The sequence below is a fragment of the Maylandia zebra genome, linkage group LG18, assembly GCF_041146795.1.
Source record: "Maylandia zebra isolate NMK-2024a linkage group LG18, Mzebra_GT3a, whole genome shotgun sequence".
Classification (NCBI taxonomy): domain Eukaryota; kingdom Metazoa; phylum Chordata; class Actinopteri; order Cichliformes; family Cichlidae; genus Maylandia; species Maylandia zebra.
In genome coordinates, this window is record NC_135184.1 from 33,843,171 (window position 1) to 33,861,779 (window position 18,609).

At 44.2% G+C, this 18,609-nt stretch overlaps 1 protein-coding gene across 1 annotated transcript in view; it reads left to right on the forward strand.

Moving 5' to 3' along the window:
- Window positions 1-18,030, forward strand: part of fam110b (family with sequence similarity 110 member B) — a 55,188-nt gene extending 37,158 nt beyond the window's left edge. The window contains exons 3-5 of the mRNA XM_004565099.4: window positions 6,266-6,848; window positions 8,843-9,246; window positions 12,172-18,030. Of these exons, the coding sequence (XP_004565156.3) occupies window positions 6,726-6,848; window positions 8,843-9,246; window positions 12,172-13,081 (1,437 nt within the window). The 5' untranslated portion in view covers window positions 6,266-6,725 and the 3' untranslated portion in view covers window positions 13,082-18,030. The remainder of the gene's footprint in view (window positions 1-6,265; window positions 6,849-8,842; window positions 9,247-12,171) is intronic.
- Window positions 18,031-18,609: the final 579 nt, after the last annotated feature.

Genomic DNA, 18,609 nt, shown 5'->3' on the forward strand with positions numbered 1-18,609 from the left:
CTGTCATGCGCCGTGGTGCGCGGGCACGAAAGGATCCAGGCGCAGACTCCGAGCTAACAAAAAGACACTTTAATAAAACAACGAAAGGCGACCCGGGGAAAGTAGAGAGCAAAACAGAAACTAAAAATCCGGGGAAACAATGACACGAGGAAGCCGGGATCGGGACGGCGGGGGGCTGCAATAGAAAGGGGAGATGATTACTAGGGAGCCAGGAAGCGGGGAGAACATATCAGGACTGAGTTAGAGTAGGGGCTTACGATAGAACGGAACCGTGGGAGCTCGGGAGGGAAGTGTGGCAGTCCGTGGGGGCAGGAAGTCCGTGGAATGGCGAGTGGGCCAGGTGAGCACCGCAAGATCCAGTTGAGCCGGAGGACAGGCAGGTAGCAGACGCCGAGTAGAAACCTGGACAGAAGTAGGCAGGTTAAACAAAGTTCCAAGCAGAAGAGAATGCACACTTTTCGTGGAAGTCTGGTTACCACTGTGGGGATGACTACGAACTGGCGTGGAGCATCCGTCAGCGTCGGATTAAGTGGATCTCCGTGTAACCACCGGGATGGAGAGCAGGTGTGCTGGTGATGGCCCAGCCCGGGGGTGTGGCTACCCGAGCATCACGCATTCCACAGACACAGGACCACGGACCATGACACAAACGTTATCTTAAATTCGGTAAAGAGAGTCCTCCGTGCTCCTTCTCTAACTGCAAAGTTTTGAATTAAACCCTTGGCCTCCTGCCTGCCTGATATTTATATAATATATAATATGCGCAGCCGCTGCAGCCGCGTGTGTAAGTTGAAAGTGCGAACATGTGGCTGGGTGTCTCGTGCCCCAATCCTGGGTTTCGGCATCACTGTAAACGATGTATGACAGACCCGACCACATGTTCACACTTTTCAGTACACTTCTTATTGCGGCTGTCGACACACACATGGCTGCAGCTTTTCAGCGGCTGCAGCGGATGCACATATTATTAAATAGTATATTAAATTTCTTTGTTGCGCCATAAAAGTGATTCTGATGTTCAACATTAGTTCTGCATGACTTTTCTGCGAGGTTCACAAGTGTGTGGTGGGGTGCGCCACACACTTGTGAACCACTGCTCTAATGTCACTGTTTTGCCTGATTTCTTGGGCCAAGGGTTCAGTGAACAAGACAAACAACGAGGGGCTTAAACAGCAAGTGTAGCGGCTCTATAGAGTGTCAATCTGTCTGGAAGGGTGCCATTGGTTCAATTTAAAGGGCTTGTATATTCCTACTAAAACCCATCCTCTCTATAACAGAGAACAGTAGTCTCACAGTAGTCTTTGTTTCTGCCTTCTTTTGGGATTACTGGGATGACAGCATCCCTGAGGGCTGGATAGTAGCCTTAAGTGTCCAGTTAAAGGAAAAGCTCCGTCACTCCCGGGGCTTTTGTTTGCCTTCAGTTTGCTAACGTTGTCTAATTCCTTCATAGATGTTAATGCTTCGCTCAGGTTTGTGTCTGTTGTTGGAAGGTCCAATTTGAACAAGCAGTTTTGGATTTCAGTCACATTTGAATCAGTAGGTGTGGAGCACAGCATCTCATAGGCACTTTTAAAGATTGTTTGAATCATCTCTGGGTCGAATGTAAATTCATTAGTAGATAGGTCTCTAATTTTAGGTATTGAGTGTTTAGTTCTTTGTGTTCTAAGGCGCCTCGCTAGAATTTGTGTTGCTTTTGATCCCAATTCATAAAATGTTTGTTTAGCATTTTCTTTCCCCGTTCTTCACATGTGTTTTTTGTCCAGGGTGTGTTTTATTATTCTTATTTCTTTTGATAATTCCTCACTCCGGTCAGTTTGGTGTTGCCTAGTTCCTAGTTCCCTTTTTTTAAATTGTCATATTCAACTCAAGAAATCAGTTTACCTCTTGTAATGGAAATTCCTTTATTTAATGTATTGATCACTTTGGTAATAGTAATATCACTTTCTCACTTACAGTGGCTTGCAAAAGTATTGGGCCCCCTTGAACTTTCCCACATTTTGTCACATTACAGCCACAAACATGAATCAATGTTATTGGAATTCCAGGTTAAAGACCAACACAAAGTGGTGCACACGTGAGAAGTGGAACGAAAATCATCCATGATTCCACAATTTGTTACAAATAAATAACTGCAAAGTGGGGTGTGCGTAATTATTCAGCCCCCTTTGGTCTGAGTGCAGTCAGTTGTCCATAGACGTTGCCTGATGAGTGCTAATGACTAAACAGAGTGCACCTGTGTGTAATCTAATGTCAGTACAACTACAGCTGCTCTGTGACGGCCTCAGAGGTTGTCTAAGAGAATATTGGGAGCAACAACACCATGAAGTCCAAAGAGCACACCAGACATGTCAGGGATAAAGTTATTGAGACATTTAAAGCAGGCTTAGGCTACAAAAAGATTTCCCAAGCCTTGAACATCCCACGGAGCACTGTTCAAGCCATCATTCAGAAAGGGAAGGAGTATGGCACAACTGTAAACCTACCAAGACAAGGCCGTCCACCTAAACTCACAGGCCGAACAAGGAGAGCTCTGATCAGAAATGCAGCCAAGAGGCCCATCTACAGCTCAGGTGGGGGAATCTGTCCATAGGACGACTATTAGTCGTGCACTGCACAAAGTTGGCCTTTATGGAAGAGCGGCAAGAAGAAAGCCATTGTTAACAGAAAACCATAAGAAGTCCCGTTTGCAGTTTGCCACAAGCCATGTGGGGACACAGCAAACATGTGGAAGAAGCTGCTCTGGTCAGATGAGACCAACATGCAAAACGCTGTGTGTGAAAACTAACACTGCACATCACTCTGAACACACCATCCCCACTGTCAGATATGGTGGTGGCAGCATCATGCTCTGGGGGGGCTTCTCTTCAGCAGGGACAGGGAAGCTGGTCAGAGTTGATGGGAAGATGGATGGAGCCAAATACAGGGCAACCTTGGAAGGAAACCTCTTGGAGTCTGCAAAAGACTTGAGACTGGGGCGGAGGTTCACCTTCCAGCAGGACAACGACCCTAAACATAAAGCCAGGGCAACAATGGAACGGTTTAAAACAAAACATATCCATGTGTTAGAACGGCCCAGTCAAAGTCCAGATCTAAATCCAATCGAGAATCTGTGGCAAGATCTGAAAACTGCTGTTCACAAACGCTGTCCATCTAATCTGTTTTGCAAAGAAGAATGGGCAAGGATTTCAGTCTCTAGATGTGCAAAGCTGGTAGAGACAGACCCTAAAAGACTGGCAGCAAAAGGTGGTTCTACAAAGTATTGACTCAGGGGGCTGAATAATTACACACACCCCACTTTGCAGTTATTTATTTGTAAAAAATGTTTGGAATCATGTATGATTTTTGTTCCACTTCTCATGTGTACACCACTTTGTATTCAAAGGAGCTTGCGAAGCTTCTTCAGTTCAGAACTGAAGAAGCTTCTTGGATGAGAGGTGAAACGTCTTCAGGCAACTTAAAGAAGTCCAGACGCTTTTCTTTGCAAGCTCCTTTGGCTATGATGACCTGGATGACTGAGAACCTTCACAGACACCACTTTGTGTTGGTCTTTCACGTGGAATTCCAATAAAATTGATTCATGTTTGTGGCTGTAATGAGACAAAATGTGGAAAAGTTCAAGGGGGCCGAATACTTTTGCAAGCCACTGTAGTTATATACATGTAGGATAGCATCGCATGTGTTCTACACACACACAGTGGGGCATTGTGAGTTCATGGGAGACATTAAACAGATGGTGAGGCTCCTTCCCTTATCAGGGAGGATTCGAGAGGTAAATCTCTGGGTGACGGCTAAGTGAAAAACAAGGGTGCATCTCTCTGTTTAAAGGAAAGGTTTGAAGGAGGGAGCTGAGGGTATAGGCTCATGCGATGGGACAATATGTAAGAGGTGTGTTTTTGTTCACCCCTGTATTTAAAGAAACGCTTTGTTTTTCATTGTTAGAGACCACTTTGGTGTTTGACAATGTGATTAAACCAGATGCTCATCAGTGTTTGCAGTTTATGTTAAAACTTCCACAGCACTCTCATTACACCCTTAACCGTATCCCAGACTGTTGTGGGTTCCACTTCATTATCTTTGTTTAAATTATTACAATCTCGAGTTTCTTTCTTTATTTCCTGCACTATTGTTTTTTTGTTCAAAATTCCAATGTTTAGTCTCTGTTGGGTCCTTCGTTTTAAGTCTTCCAGGTTAACTGTCAGGTGAATGGTGTTATGATCTGATGTGTCAGCTGTCCCAATTGTACAATCTGAGACCCTCTGTCTCTCTGTAGTGTTCATCAGGAAATAGTTCTGGAATAGACCTTGTGAGTTGCAGAGTAATGTGTAATGTCTTTTTCTTCTGGATGGAAATCCCTCAGCACCTCAAATAGTTCACTTTCCTTAATTTTTTAAAACATTTCCACATTTTTAGACACAGTATGTTGTGTGAATGCTGTCCAGTGCTCGTTGTAGTTTGATATAATATTCCTTCTTCTTATAAATACCTTCACTCAGGGAGACTACTTGATCAAAAACAAGCCTGAGACATGTCAGGTCACTCTCTGGAGGTGCGTCTATATTGACACAGTGCTGTTGATTCTGCCTTTAACAATGACATCTCTACCATCTTTATTGGCTTCCACTTTCATCACTTCAAAATTGACGCGGTTAGATATTAGTGTAATAACCCCCCTCCTTCTGCTGTTCTTACATGAACTGCAGAAAGAGTTTATATAGCCTAGCTTTTCATCTTCTCATGTTCGTTTTCATGTGTGTTTCTGGGAGAAGCTGCTCTTGCCTTTTTCATTTTTGCAGTGACTTTACTCCTTTTTATAGGATTGCCAAGACCATTAATATTCCAACAGTCAGCCCTATAAACAAAAATGATACTCTATAAGAGTCCAGAACTGTAATGGAACATCTAACATGGAAGAAGACCAAATAATACTGTGAACTCCAATGGTGGGGCAGATAACTGTCCTGCTCCATAACCCTGCTGGTGGGTCATGGGAAAGGCCTGTCGTAAAGACAAGGCCCTACGCTGGGGGCTAGTGATGAAACAAGCACCATCCTATTTGTCCAGCACTCTTAATTTCGAAAGCTGCTCCCAGCTATAAGCATCTGAAGCAAATTTACATCTGACCCGTTGTTGTTCCCACACCACACCATCGTAGTCATTCCGGGGTGCTCCTTTTGAATATCCAGAGTTTTTCTTTGGCTCTCCCTGCAGCTGTAGATCAGCCTTCCTTCTGGCTCTTTTCCAGGCGTTGCCATTTTAGTTGCTCCTTCCGTCTGGTTGCAGCTGAGGCATCCTCCTCTCTCAGAGCGGATACCACTACGCTGAAGCTGCGTCTCTTTAGTTCCAGCGCTGCTTCGTGTGCGTTGCTGTAGGTTCGGATTCTGTTGTCACAGTCGATTCTCTTATTAGTGTCTGTAAACGAATGCCTTTCTCCTTTAGTGCCTTCTTTATCCCGTTGCAGTCTCTACGTTTTGAATAATCTCTGCTGCATAATCATCAAGAACAGCGTTTGGTTTCAGGATATTAGCTAAACAGAAAGGCACAACTAGCAATTCAATGAAAATAAAAAGAGAAGAAATTCTGAAAACAGAAAGCTCTTTGGAAGGCAAAGGTTTTCCCATCGGTGCTTGATAGAGGATTTCAGCTGCTCAGTCATCCAGGACTGTTGTTGTGTTACAGTGGTCCCAGTGTTTTCAGTGGGTGACAGGTAAACCAGCAGTCTGTGATATGGAGCCATGCTGCTGTACATCAGGAGTGTGGTCTGATACTGAATTTCTGAAGTAATCAAGACTTTTCCAGAAGAAGACATCTGGGTACCAACATGTGTTGCTTTAACACCCCCAAAGATCTTCTAAGCTACTCGTGCTGTGCAAAATGCTAGCTTTGAACTGTGCGTGGACAGTGGGCCCACTGTGGCTCACAGCATGACAAGGTGTCCTTGACCAAGATATTGAATCCTAAACTGTCCCTGGTGCAGCCATCAGTTTGTGTGACTGATGAAATGCCCAAAATAAGCGCCTTGTGTTTGAACAAATGTATTTTCCAGATTGGATGAAGGCAACAACGTTTTAAGATGTTTATATAACTGTTGTCACTTTTTAATGTTGTGTAGCTTGTTGTTGGTGTGATGACAAACCATTCATGACACCTTGCAGGGACTTCCTCTGTGGTCCTGGCTATTCCTGCTATTGTTGCTAGGTGCATGTCAGTGTGTTACCCTAATCTGATTGGCTTTTGTCTTTCTTTCTGTTTTTTTAACCTCTTTCAGATCGTGTGGTGAACTGAAAAGAACGCTGAAGCAAAGGTGGAGAGCAGCAGGACTTTGGTCTCCTGCTGTCCCGTGTTTTTGCTGGAAACTCCACTTCTCTCACTGCCCAGTACACTCCTACTGTTCTTCCTGTTCGTTCACTCTCCTATCATCTATCTGCCCATCTTGCTCGACAAATAGGTCAACAGAATCCAAGCGCCAAAGACTAGGAGACCATCTCAGCTGTTTCTGTAGAAGCACTGCTAATAGAAAGAACACAAGTGGATGTAACTGCCCCCACCCACAGAGTTCGGTTCAGTCCCACGGGCGATGAGACGAGCCAGGAGCTTCATCTTTCTCTAGACACTTTCTTCTACACCTTCTGTCTTCATGCTTTGGGGGTCCTCAGGTGCCCCCACCCCGTGTCGACCCCCCCACACCCGTTGCCACCACGGCAGACCACCCCAATCGCCTTGTTGCCATGCCGACAGAGACACTGACTCCAGCCCTGCCAGATAGCAAGGCTGCTGGCCCTGCAACGCCCTTCAGTTCCACTGTACCCCTCCGCATCCTCAACAAGGGCCCCGAGTACTTCAGGAGACAGGTACTGTGTGTGTTAGGATGTACAGAGATCTGTTCAGGTAAATGTGGGATTGAACTGAAGCATCAGAGGTCATAACTTTAAGTGTTTTGGCCACAAAATTCCAGGGTCGAGCTCATTTGTATAACCAATATAATTCCATAATAATTGGTCATTTGTGAGTCATATAATACCGTGTTTTAATAAGCGCTGATCAAAATGCCTGCACCATTTGTGACTGTATTGTACAGTGAAACTTGTCTTAAAAAGAACTAGTTAGCGCTTTACAATGCAATTAATATCCTGTTGTAGTAACACCCACTGTACCACTGTCAGAAAAAGGTGTCCATCCATTTGGAACTAACACTGGTCTTAATCTGTCTGTGAAGGTTCTCAGTCATCCAGGTCATCGTAGTCAAAGGAGCTTGCAAAGAAAAGCGTCTGGACTTCTTTAAGTTGCTTGAAGACGTTTCACCTCTCATCCGAGAAGCTTCTTCAGTTCTAAGGTCAAGACTCAGCTGTCCATCTGCATCTAAAGGTCAAAGGTCACTCTTTCGGGGATGCCAATGTTCACATTTTGGACAGAGAGGACAGATGGTTTGAAAGAGGAGTGAAAGAAGCCATCTATGTCCACTGTGAGCGACCATCTTTGAACAGAGGCGGGGGTTTATGACACCAACTCTCTGTCATCTATAATCCAGTTTTGAGATCCCTTCCCAGACGCCTTAACGCCCACTCACATCCTGGGCCATCTGACCTCAGGAATTCGCATGATAAGGTGGGGCCAGGTTACACAATGAGCTCACCTGAAACTCTGGCTGATTGGGACCCACACCCAGTTTCACACCTTGGCTCAGGCGATTAGAGGATCATCAGGGGGTCCTTTTGTCCCTCTGTGGGGGGAAACTCCCACTAGGTTTATATCTGGGACTCTCCACCATTTGACCTTAGAACTGAAGAAGCTTCTCGGATGAGAGGTGAAACGTCTTCAAGCAACTTAAAGAAGTCCAGACGCTTTTCTTTGCAAGCTCCTTTGACTGGTCTTAATCCACGTCACAGTTAGAGTTGTATGAAGTATTGCTGTGCTCTGCTGACGGGGCTCCATCGTCTGTTGCTGATCATGTAGGCTGTCACTGTTGCCGTCAAGTTGCTCGTAGACACAATTGCAACAACTTTTACATGACCTTGTAGATATGCACTTAGCTGTAAATGTTTAAAGTGTGGAAGCTTGTTGCAAATTTAGGGCTGTGAGAAACTCAGAAAGTCCTAAATATAAATAAGCATAGAATAGAATTGTGTAATGGCAAAGATGGCAGTTAACCTGCCCCGATCACCACAGAGCCATTATCTTGTTTCAGTTCCAAATGCACATCAGAGGTGGAGCTGCGTGCTGTCGTTTTTCTTGTTCCTGTAATGCTCATCACCTCTGCACTCTTCCTTTAAAACGCTGAGGCGAGCCAGAGAATTCGTACAGATGCGAAGCTGTGCCTGTATAGTACAAATATAACGTGCTGGGGAAAAAGCGTTTTAAAGCTTTTTCTAAGGCAAAGCTGCCAAATTTTAAAGCATTTTTAATAACATTTGCTGATTCTGTACATCAGTGCTGCATAGGTGAGACGTGCTTGTAGAAAGACTTTGGTAAAAATCAGGATGTATCAGTGTCTGTTTCTATAGTGTCCAAACGTTATGTGATGCAAAAGGGAAAAAAGATGAGTGGATAAATTTCCAATGCTCACTCGTTGTATCCCAACATTAGGCAGTGTAACACTTCCTGACTTTATGAACTCGTGAATCTCTTCCGAGATGATCTGCAGCTGCATCACCAAATGAACGGGGTTGTATCATGTTTGTCTCCTATCGCTTGTTTCAGACAAGGAGTGAGAAGAACACAATAACAGATTTTTAAAAAACACACAGAAATAACCCAAAACAACTCGATTCCTACCCCTGCTGCACGCATATAGAATAAGGTAAGGGACTGATTCAATGCCATCTCTCTTTTTTAACCTGTGTCTCAGGTGGAACCAAACCCTAAGCGCCTCAGTGCTGTTGAAAGACTAGAAGCTGATAAGGCCAAGTATGTCAAGAGCCAGGAAGTCATCAATGCCAAGCAGGAGCCAATCAAACCACCTGTGCTCGTTAAACCACCTGCTGGCCATCCCCTGCTATCCAAGAGAGGTCCTGGCATCGGTGGAGGAGGCAGTGGAGGCGGGTTACCTTTCAAAGCATCCAATAACAATGCCAAGTCAGACACGTGCGCAACAAGCTGTGGCAGCATCAAACGGGAGAATTTAAACCTAGAGATCCTAAAAAATCTGCTAAACTCATCGTCTTCTTCAGCAGCAGGATCTGGAGGTGGAGCTAAGAGTGCTGTGCATATGAGGTCAACAGGTGGAATGCCCAGGAGTTGGACACCATCGGGGTAAAATAATATACTTTTATCTTGTGTACATATGTAATCAATAATTATGTGGCGCTCAAATATCTCCATTCAGAAAGTTTCTCTAAACGTGTTACTTTGAGTGTAACTTGGTAATGTATGTTATATTTGGTACAGTCCTGTGAAAAGCTATATACAACCTCACTGCTGTCCAGTTAATCAAAAGCATTTGATTAACTGATCATCAAGTGTGACCGCAGCTGTAAAATCAGAGGTTTTGGCAGTTTGCTAGTCTGCAGCAGTCAGGTGTGTTAACACAATGCCACAGTCTTCCCAGGAGTGCACGTTCCAGCAAATTCCCCCCAGCTCAGACCATGCAGCCTTCAGAGAAACTGCAAAAAGCCCACGAGCTACACACCAGACTCTGCAGGCCTCAGTTAGCAGGCCTGCAGAGTCTGAAGGGGGGTCTAGCCTAGGGACCCTTACTGGATACAGATGCCCTGGTCAGGAATCAAACCCCTGACATGAAGTTCCAAAGACGTGTAGTGTTTACCTCCAGGTGAAGCAGAGAAAGTGCTGATAGGGATAGATCTACCATCTTTCTGATTGGTAGATGGCGTGCTCTACCACCTGAGACACGACCGCCTCCAGCAAAACTGGAGAAGCTCTGACTGAAAGAAGTAAAAGTTGTGTCCAAAGAGGAAGCCTGAAAAGGCACAGCTTCCCAAAATGTTTCCACTGTTGTGAGGACAGTTTTAAAAAATATTAATAATGAAAAATCAAAGCTCCAGCTCGGAAAAGCTTCTGAAAATAGTTTCTGCTAAGATGCTCACTGTGACTAAGTTAAACAAAAAGTCTGGAGGTCAATGTTGATATGCAAAAGACAAAAATATGACAAGCAAAATAAGAAAGCAGGAAGTGAAGTGTCAGCCTGAGATGAGCTGCAGTGAAGACAAATGTGGCTTCTGGTATATTCGAAACCTATAGATAATGACCAAAAGACAGCCGGGCCGTCATAACTTGTTTGTTTGCACTTTAAATATGTGTTCATGAAGCGCAAACAAAGTCAGCTAGATGATAAATAACCAACATTTGTACGTGTAACGTTTGTATACACAATTTACGTACAGATTTTTGTGTACTCGCGATTCAATTAGGTTTAATGTCCTATGAACAGACGAGACCAAAGTGGAGACAGCAGCATCTCTACTTTAAGAGAAAAACCAAACGGCACAAACCTCTCACACCAACTGTCAGCATGGCGGCGGTGGGATGATGATCTGAGCGCCTCACACTCACTGAGACCCACAGATGAAGACGATGAAGTACGATTTAGACCAGGCTGTCATAGACAAGCCTTGACACTGAAAACTGCTTTTGCTATTACTGATGATAATAAGAATGAAATGATTTCCGTTGTTGCTGAATGTCTTACAGTTTCATTTCCCAGAGATGCTGGAGAATCTCAATTTTGTGAGTTTTTTTGTTCTGATAGAAATGTACCTGGTTTCTGTTTTTATTAGCTCGAGCTTTGCTGCTTTCTTGGTGAATTACTTTTGTTTCCTGTCTCGTCACTGCAGTCATCACTACAACTTTCTGGCTTCCTCCTCTGATAGTTTCAGGTTCAGTCAAACTTTGTCCTTCTTTTTCCCTCAGCGGTGCAGGCTTCTGTCTTACAGCATCATTACCTCTTTCTCCACTTTGGCTGTTGGTTTAGTTTAGTTGTAAGAACAAAATAGGTTGGTGGGCACGTTTCAAGAATCCTGATATTTCTTGGGACGTATTAGTGATAAGGCCCAGTTATCCCAATCACAGAAACAACTCTATCAGAATGACTGGGCCACTGCAGAGGCTTGATTCTTTTCCTCAACCTGACTGAAAAGCTGTGGACAGACCTTAAGCTAGCCGAGCACAAACAAAGATCCAAAAACCCCGATGACTTGTAAAGAAGAGGGAGACAGAAGTTCTCCACAGCAATGTGAGAGTCTGATAAAACCATAAAGAAAACGACTCCTCCAGCTATGGCTGCTCAGGGTGGTTCAGTTTAGTTTTCACAGGACTGCTGCTGAAAAAGGAAGTTTACTCAACTGACTACAAAAAATATTTTTCCTTTTTATTGCTCCTTGATATGACGATTGTTTGTTTTGTTTTTTTAAAGGTATGTTATATTGTACACCAGAATAATGGTTTCAACACTTTAAAATCTTCTGGTTTGAAGTGTTTCTTCAGTATTTAAGTGATCTAGTGACAGTCGTCAGCATTTCTACTGCTACACAGTAAACAATAGTTGCTGATAATAACTTATTTTCCAAATTGTAAACAAATCCGATGTAAAACGGTGCTCGTGTTGCTGCCATGATGCCACTCACAAACTTTACATTGTCACATCAGGGCGTCTCTTTCTTTGGCCTCCAAACTGTGAAAAGTAATTTGGCGAGCAGGATTTGGCTTTGAGCGCGTTCAGCGGCATGCGTGTGCTAAACGGCAGAAGCATGCACACAGCACGCACTTTGAAATTACGTGACAGGACTTTAGATAATGTTTTTTCTCACTCTGAACTTTTGAAATAAATATAGTTCCATACTCCGCTGTGAATGCTAATCCACGTGGTGACATCAGCCCAGACTGACTCGGCTGTCCACAGATGGTACCTATTTAACGTAGCCAAATACTGTAAGAGCTGTGGGCGGTGCTAACATTCAGCTGTGCGGTCACGGATTCTCTTTAGTACCAGGAGGTTCCAACATCAAAATCGGGGCTTGCTCTGGTGCACATCAAAAGTAAATCTAGCTCTGTGCTTATAGCAACCGCTCAGTTGGCTGGTGTTCATTAACTTGGCTGCTGATGGTGGTGGTTTATAAAGGCAAGTTTTCAAAAGCTAAGCTACCATCCAAATACTTGTGTCTGTGTCTTTATTTAGTTTGTGCTGGACTCCTTGGATTTTAGCTTTCTGTTTTCTGCTCCTAGGATGCCGTTAACCTATCGGTCTACCATGACTCTTAACGAACAACCACCCGACTCGACTCCCAGTCCCAGCACCTCACACTCCCTCCGATCCTTCTCCCATTCACTGAAGGTTCCCCCGATCAACAGCGGGGGGCGTCGCAGTCCGCAACAGGGAGGAAACCTGAATCTCAGCAGACGAGTCCAAGATGAGAGAAGCGGCGAAGGAGGCGTTATGGATCGTTCTCGGTCCCCGCTGCCACCTCTGCTTACTTCCCACTCATCCTCCGACCTCCTGCGACTGTGCAATGGCAAGCCGCTCCGTACTGCACGATCCAGTAGCTCCTCAGCTCCGCCCCTCCCTCCAAAACCCAAACCTGCTTCCCTCCCTCCTCCTGCACTTTCTTTGTCACTGCCTCCCCCTCGTCCTGCCCCATCCCCCTCACCTTGTGACAACACCACCCCTCAGTCGCTACCTTGTGATCTTGGAGATCCTTCAAAAATGTTAGCTGATCCTAACCTCGAGCTAGAACCTGGTTCGTCAGTGGCACGTCGCTCCTCGCTGCACAGATCTAAATCAGACCTGTCAGACCGTTACGCCCGGGCCGGAGCTGATGTGGAACGCTTTTTTAACTACTGCGGACTCGACCCTGAGGAGCTGGAGGCGGTTGGTCCGGAGAACTTTGCACGGGCCAACTCGGATATCGTCAGTTTGAATTTCCGATCAGCTTCTATGATTTCCTCTGACTGCGACCGTTCTCGGCGATCTTCCAATGATGGTCTGTCAGATGGGGATGAGGGTGAGGACGAAGAGGAGGAGGCTGGGGAGCGTGTGCCATATGGCATTTCGGCTGTGGAGCGAAATGCAAGGGTCATTAAATGGCTATATAGCATTAAGCAGGCGAGAGAGTCACACAAAGTGTCCCATGTTTAGAAGTGGAGGTTCTTTAGGCTAAAGACAAACTGTCCTAATCTCTGAAGGAATCACTGCAGCGGCATTTCTCACAGATAAAGAGGCTGTTGTCTTATTGCTGAACGAAAACTTTTTCAACTGTGTGTAGCTGAATGAAAGAGGGAGGAGTGCACAGGTATAACCCAAGCCAGGTAAGGAAAGAGACAAAATAGTGTCTGAAGATTATAGAAAAGACAAAGACTGCAGTCCTCCAAAGTTTAGAACAAGAAAAACACCAAGAACAGGAAGAGGAAAAGCAAATTCAGTGCTTACTCTAGAGTGGCCGTTAACTGCTTCTCTGTGGACACTGTATGAACTGTTGTGTAAGCAACAGGAACAAAAGTGAAATGCACTACATTTGTCCAAGGATCCATAATGTGGCCATCGCAGTAGAAAGGATTGAAGACGTTTCTCACAGAGGACATTTGGACTTGTCAGACATCAGTACGACTGACACTCTGTTGAATGTAGCCTTTGACACCTGCACTCATCGTCTTTGAAATGTTCCTCAGTCCACTTTTGTGCTCTTTCATGGTCACATCCTAAGTAGGAAACAGTCGGCCAGTTGTAAGTGGTTGAACATCATCTTACCTCACAAATGCTGTCTGTTAGAAAAATAAAGCTACAGGTTAACTGTCTTTAGCTAGCACAGAAATATTTTATACAGGCCTCAGTCTTGCTTACATTTATCGCTCATTACAGATACTTTGGATATGTTCTCCCTTTGGGACACTAAGAAACAAAAAAAACCTAACCTCTGACCCTGTGACTAAGTTTGCATAGTAAATGTATACATGTGATAAACTGAAAGCTTAAACAACAAAGACCCGTTAAATCAGCACATTTCATGGACGGAGGCAGCTGTCTTTCACACAATCTGCCTAAATTTGCACTCAATGCAGCGCATGTAGCTTATTGCTAAACCATTGGTGAATGACGTCACACTCGTTGTGGTTTGTCTAGCACCTCACAGAAGTTCTTCCTCACAGTACTTTTCTGATTGTTTGAGGTGATCAGCTCCCCAGTTTCCAGCTTTTTGCCTTATCAGAAACATCAGTAGCATCATTCACTTACAGTAATAGGGTTGCCAACTTTTTAGCTAACAAATACGGGACACTCTGGCATGCCAGAAGCACAATACACAACCAGCTGGGTGTAGTGCACATATGCACTGTATGTGACATTGCAGGTAATGGTCAATAAATGGGACATTTAAAGTGGACTAAGGGGCAAACCAGTGTTTGCTCATTATACAGCTAAAACGGGGCAGTTGGCAACCCCAGACAGCAACACTGTGAGGATTGGGTAACAGTGCAGTTAACAAATGGCCCCAATAAAATGCCTGTTGCTATAACCCACGGTTAAACAGCACATGAATTTTAAATAAAAAGTGAAAATCCTTATCAAGTAGCACCTGTTTCCATAACTTGTCACTGTTCATAAGTTGGTGGAACGGAGTCATCGTCTGTGCTTTCCTACAGTAACAAGTCCAAATGTCCACTGTGAGAACAGCCCGCACGCAGTGCTGATGAGGCTGCTAAACACACCTTGTGAAAGACGCCGCTGCAAACACGACTGAACTGTCAGAGCAAACTCGGTAAAATCACTTGATATTTGCGTAAAGTGACTGTTAAAGGATGGATTGATGACTTCGTCACTTGCCTCAATGAAGCTGCTGCAAATTGTTGAAAAACTCTGAAATACAGACGGTGTTAGAGTTGCGAAATAAAGACATCGGAGCGGGTGGTGAGTGAGACAAGAAGGAAAGCAAGGAACATGAAACAAAAACTAATGTCACAAACTCTGAGCATATTTATGTGGTTACACCATCAAATCATTGCACTCTTTGGCCTTTATCGCCAAATGTCTCATTACGCTGCCGTGTCAGCCAACAGAACATTTCAGCGGAGAGTTTAGGTGTCCTGTGGTGGGATATCTGTAGACGACATATTCAATTCAGGTGTATTTATTTAGCACCAGATCACAACAGCAGTCACCTCAAAGCACTTTACACTGTAAAGTGAAGAGTCTACAGTATTCTAGAGAAAACCATGACCTCTAGTTTCAATTTGAAAGCTTTTGATATTAGAGCCGTGGTTTTAATGGGAATTTCCCAACTACTTCTCCATCTTAAGGTCACAGAGGGTTGGAGCCTTTCCCCATTCAGACAGCCATTGTACCACTCAAGTCAAAATTAACTGTGGTAATGAACAGATTTCTTCCGTGAGGCTGCTTTCATGACGTAGGGTGACATCAACAGAAGTGTTAAAGTACCAAACCTTGACTTCATGCCGCCGATGTCAGTGGGACTATTAAACAGACCACAACTACTGACTTTTCTTTGGTGGCAGCCAAATAAACCAAACGCCCGGTGTTGAAGAAGCTGAAACAATCAGACCTGTAGATGTATCCACAGACGGTCCAAACCTTTATTGCAGTGGAAACCTAATGAGAACGTGAGTGAAGCTGCAGGACACCAAGACTCTCCTGTCGAAACAGTGTTGGTACAAATCATGTGTCACCACGTGCAAACACCTACACTGGAAGCAATATTATGCATACCGTATTGCAGTGCAGAACAGTGTATGAAGGTGTCAGACTGAAGTGTTGCTCACGCTGATTGCACGCTGCAGCCACACACAGCTCCAGCAGTGCGTCTGCCACCCTGCGCTGACTCCATCTCTCTACTGTATCCAAACCCTCAGTCAGTCCATCACAGGAGCAAAGTCTTTCGTTCTGCCTTTGCTTGCTCCTAATAATGACGGTGGCCGGATTACTGAGTTCCACACCACCCTTCACATCTGTCTGCAAGCCGCTGACATGTCTGAAGGCCTGAAGCCATATGGGTGTGAATGCAGTGCCTCAGCCAGCAGTTCCATCTACCCCACCACCACCTCCTTTTAGCTCACTTACAGGTCTGCAAAGGTCCAAGCACCCTGCTGGCTTCACTTCACTGCCCCTCATCCTGCACTGCAGATAGTGTTGGTGCTGTGGAAGCATAAACGTCTGAAACAGCTGGAGTCTGCTCTGCCACGTTAAACTGAATTTGGGTTGGGGGTAAGATGACTCACATGTTAGTTAAGCTCCCTATAAAGCCGTCCACTTTCAAATGCAACCAAAAACAAGGTGCTTGCTCAAAGCACCTTCGTGCTTACAATCAGTGTCAGAATGGAAAAGCTTCACCTAATGGACACAGCTGCTGCCAGATGTCTTACAGCTTTGAATGTTTCATACTTGCAGAACTCCAGGTGCAGCGTAGATGCAGTCATAAGTGAATGTAACATATGAAACATTTCTAAATGTACATCACTGGTTAGCTGTTCACATAGTGCTCTCAGGTACAGGAACAAGTTCTTGTTTCCTGAAATGATGCACAGGGACGTGTCTTTGCTGAGCTGGAGCAGTTAGGGTCACAGTATAATGCTTGTTCTTCTGAGTAATTATGAACAAAGTGTACAGCTGTAATAATCTCAAAAACCCTCCAAACATCAAATTCTTGAAAATAACACGTGCCTCGTGAAACACAAAAACTCAGTTCAGCTGCAAGGAAACAAGGAAACAAGTACCAGGAAAGCAGTGGTTTTCTCTGAGGACTCATCATTCTCCCAGCAGCCTCTGCACCTTAGAGGAGACGCAATGAGTTGTGTCTTGAGTCCAAGTGTCAGTATAAAAGGCTCTCGTCAGATCCCGAACCAGCGCTTGATTCTTCAGTCAGCGAGCACACACTGCCAGCACAAGTGAAAATGGTAGTAAACATGAAAGCAACTGAAGATACCCACTTAACATTGGAGAGGATATAATTAGATGATGCTGAACAGTGATACCGTCAGCATACTGAATATAAATATGACCTCTAAAAATGTCAAACTAGTGCTCTGAAAACATTAAAAAAAAGTCATGAAATTCATTGTTAAACTCTGATTCTTATATCGCGCTTTTCTACTCTGTTTGGTTAGGAACATGCAGCGACAACACCCGATTATCAGCTGCAGGTTATGTGGTTTGGGTTAAAATGTTTAATAAGTCAAAGCATTGTTTTTAATGACAAGCAGGGGGAGCCCTCCAACTGCATGTATGCAAATGTGTGACACAATTAGCCCACTTCTCCTAAACACTTTTTTTACTATGTTTTTGGTCTTAGTCACTAGTTTGATGTTTTAGTGAACACAATGCGATGCTTCCTGTGTAAAAGATAATTAACAGTAAAGCAGGACACTCGTTACCATAGTCGTGCAGTGTCCGAGGGGCTTCTGATGATTTAGGTTAACATACACCCATTCACAATAGCAACAACCCCACCCCTAGCTCAGAGTTATTAGACAAAACACCAACCAAGTGATCCTAAAGTGTGTGGACACAGTTGTCATGAGTTGCGGGATGTTTAATGTTCCTAAGACAGTGGATGTGAAGTGAAGCCAGCTGGAGGACTGGCCCTGTCCTGAGGCTGAGCATGTTCCTGACCCTTCATTTGTCTCACGTCTTCCCAGCATCCTTTGTGGAATCAAGCAAACCCTGCTGCTTCTCCCTGACAGCATGGTACGGCAGCAGCGACATTGTGTGCCATTTTCACTTTTGTCGACATGATGTGCTTTTCCTTTGACTCCGGGACAGAAGGATGTAGAGTGGTAATTGTTTTACTTTTCATTCAAAGTGTAAATATTGTAAGAAAATGTATATTTGATTTTCAAAGGACGGTGTGTTGTGTTTCAGTTTTTTCTGTGTTATAAAAGACCGGGAACAAAGCTCTGCTGTTTTGCTGTTGCCCTCAAACAGAACTGTCGGATTGAGCCGGGCATGACTGTTTCAGTGTTGATCATGTTTTTTGATGTGGAAACTGTTACATTTTGCTTGATTGGGAGAAAAAAATTACAAAAATGTCTTCGTGTTTAGTTTCTTTTGCATTATTTCAATAAATGTCTTCTTTTCCCATGTCTTGCCGCTCATGTTTGTAAGTGTTGACCTGTTAAACTAAGATGGTGGAACCTGAGCAGCGGCTGCTCTCTTCAGTCCAAACGTGAAGCTGGGCTGGCACAGACGACTGCTGTGATCTGGTGCTACAGAAATAAACTGAACTCGTTCAAGGTGAAGGTTGTTAACTTCAAGTATTACAATGATCGGTTCAATACTAGCAACTCTAAATGATAGAGCTGGGCTTTTAAATAAATATAAATGGGAGTGACTATAAGAGATGAAATGATTTATTGTAAGAGTACAAAAATATGTCTCGAGATCTGATTGGATACTCGTGAGATCAAAGGTGTGCTTAATGTTACTGCAGAGGAGCTGCACGAAGGTTGAGCTCTATAACACGCATGAACCAAGCTTAAAAGAACAGCTTGTTAATGCTTAAGAATCTGGGTTTGTGTAGCAGACAATGGAATAGTTCAACAAAACGGGAAAGAATTGATAATAGTCACATAAAATCTAATGTGAAAGTAAAAAGCTGCGGGATTATTCACAACTCTGCCCTGAGATACAAGCCGAGCCTTCTGGAGTGGATCTTAGACGCT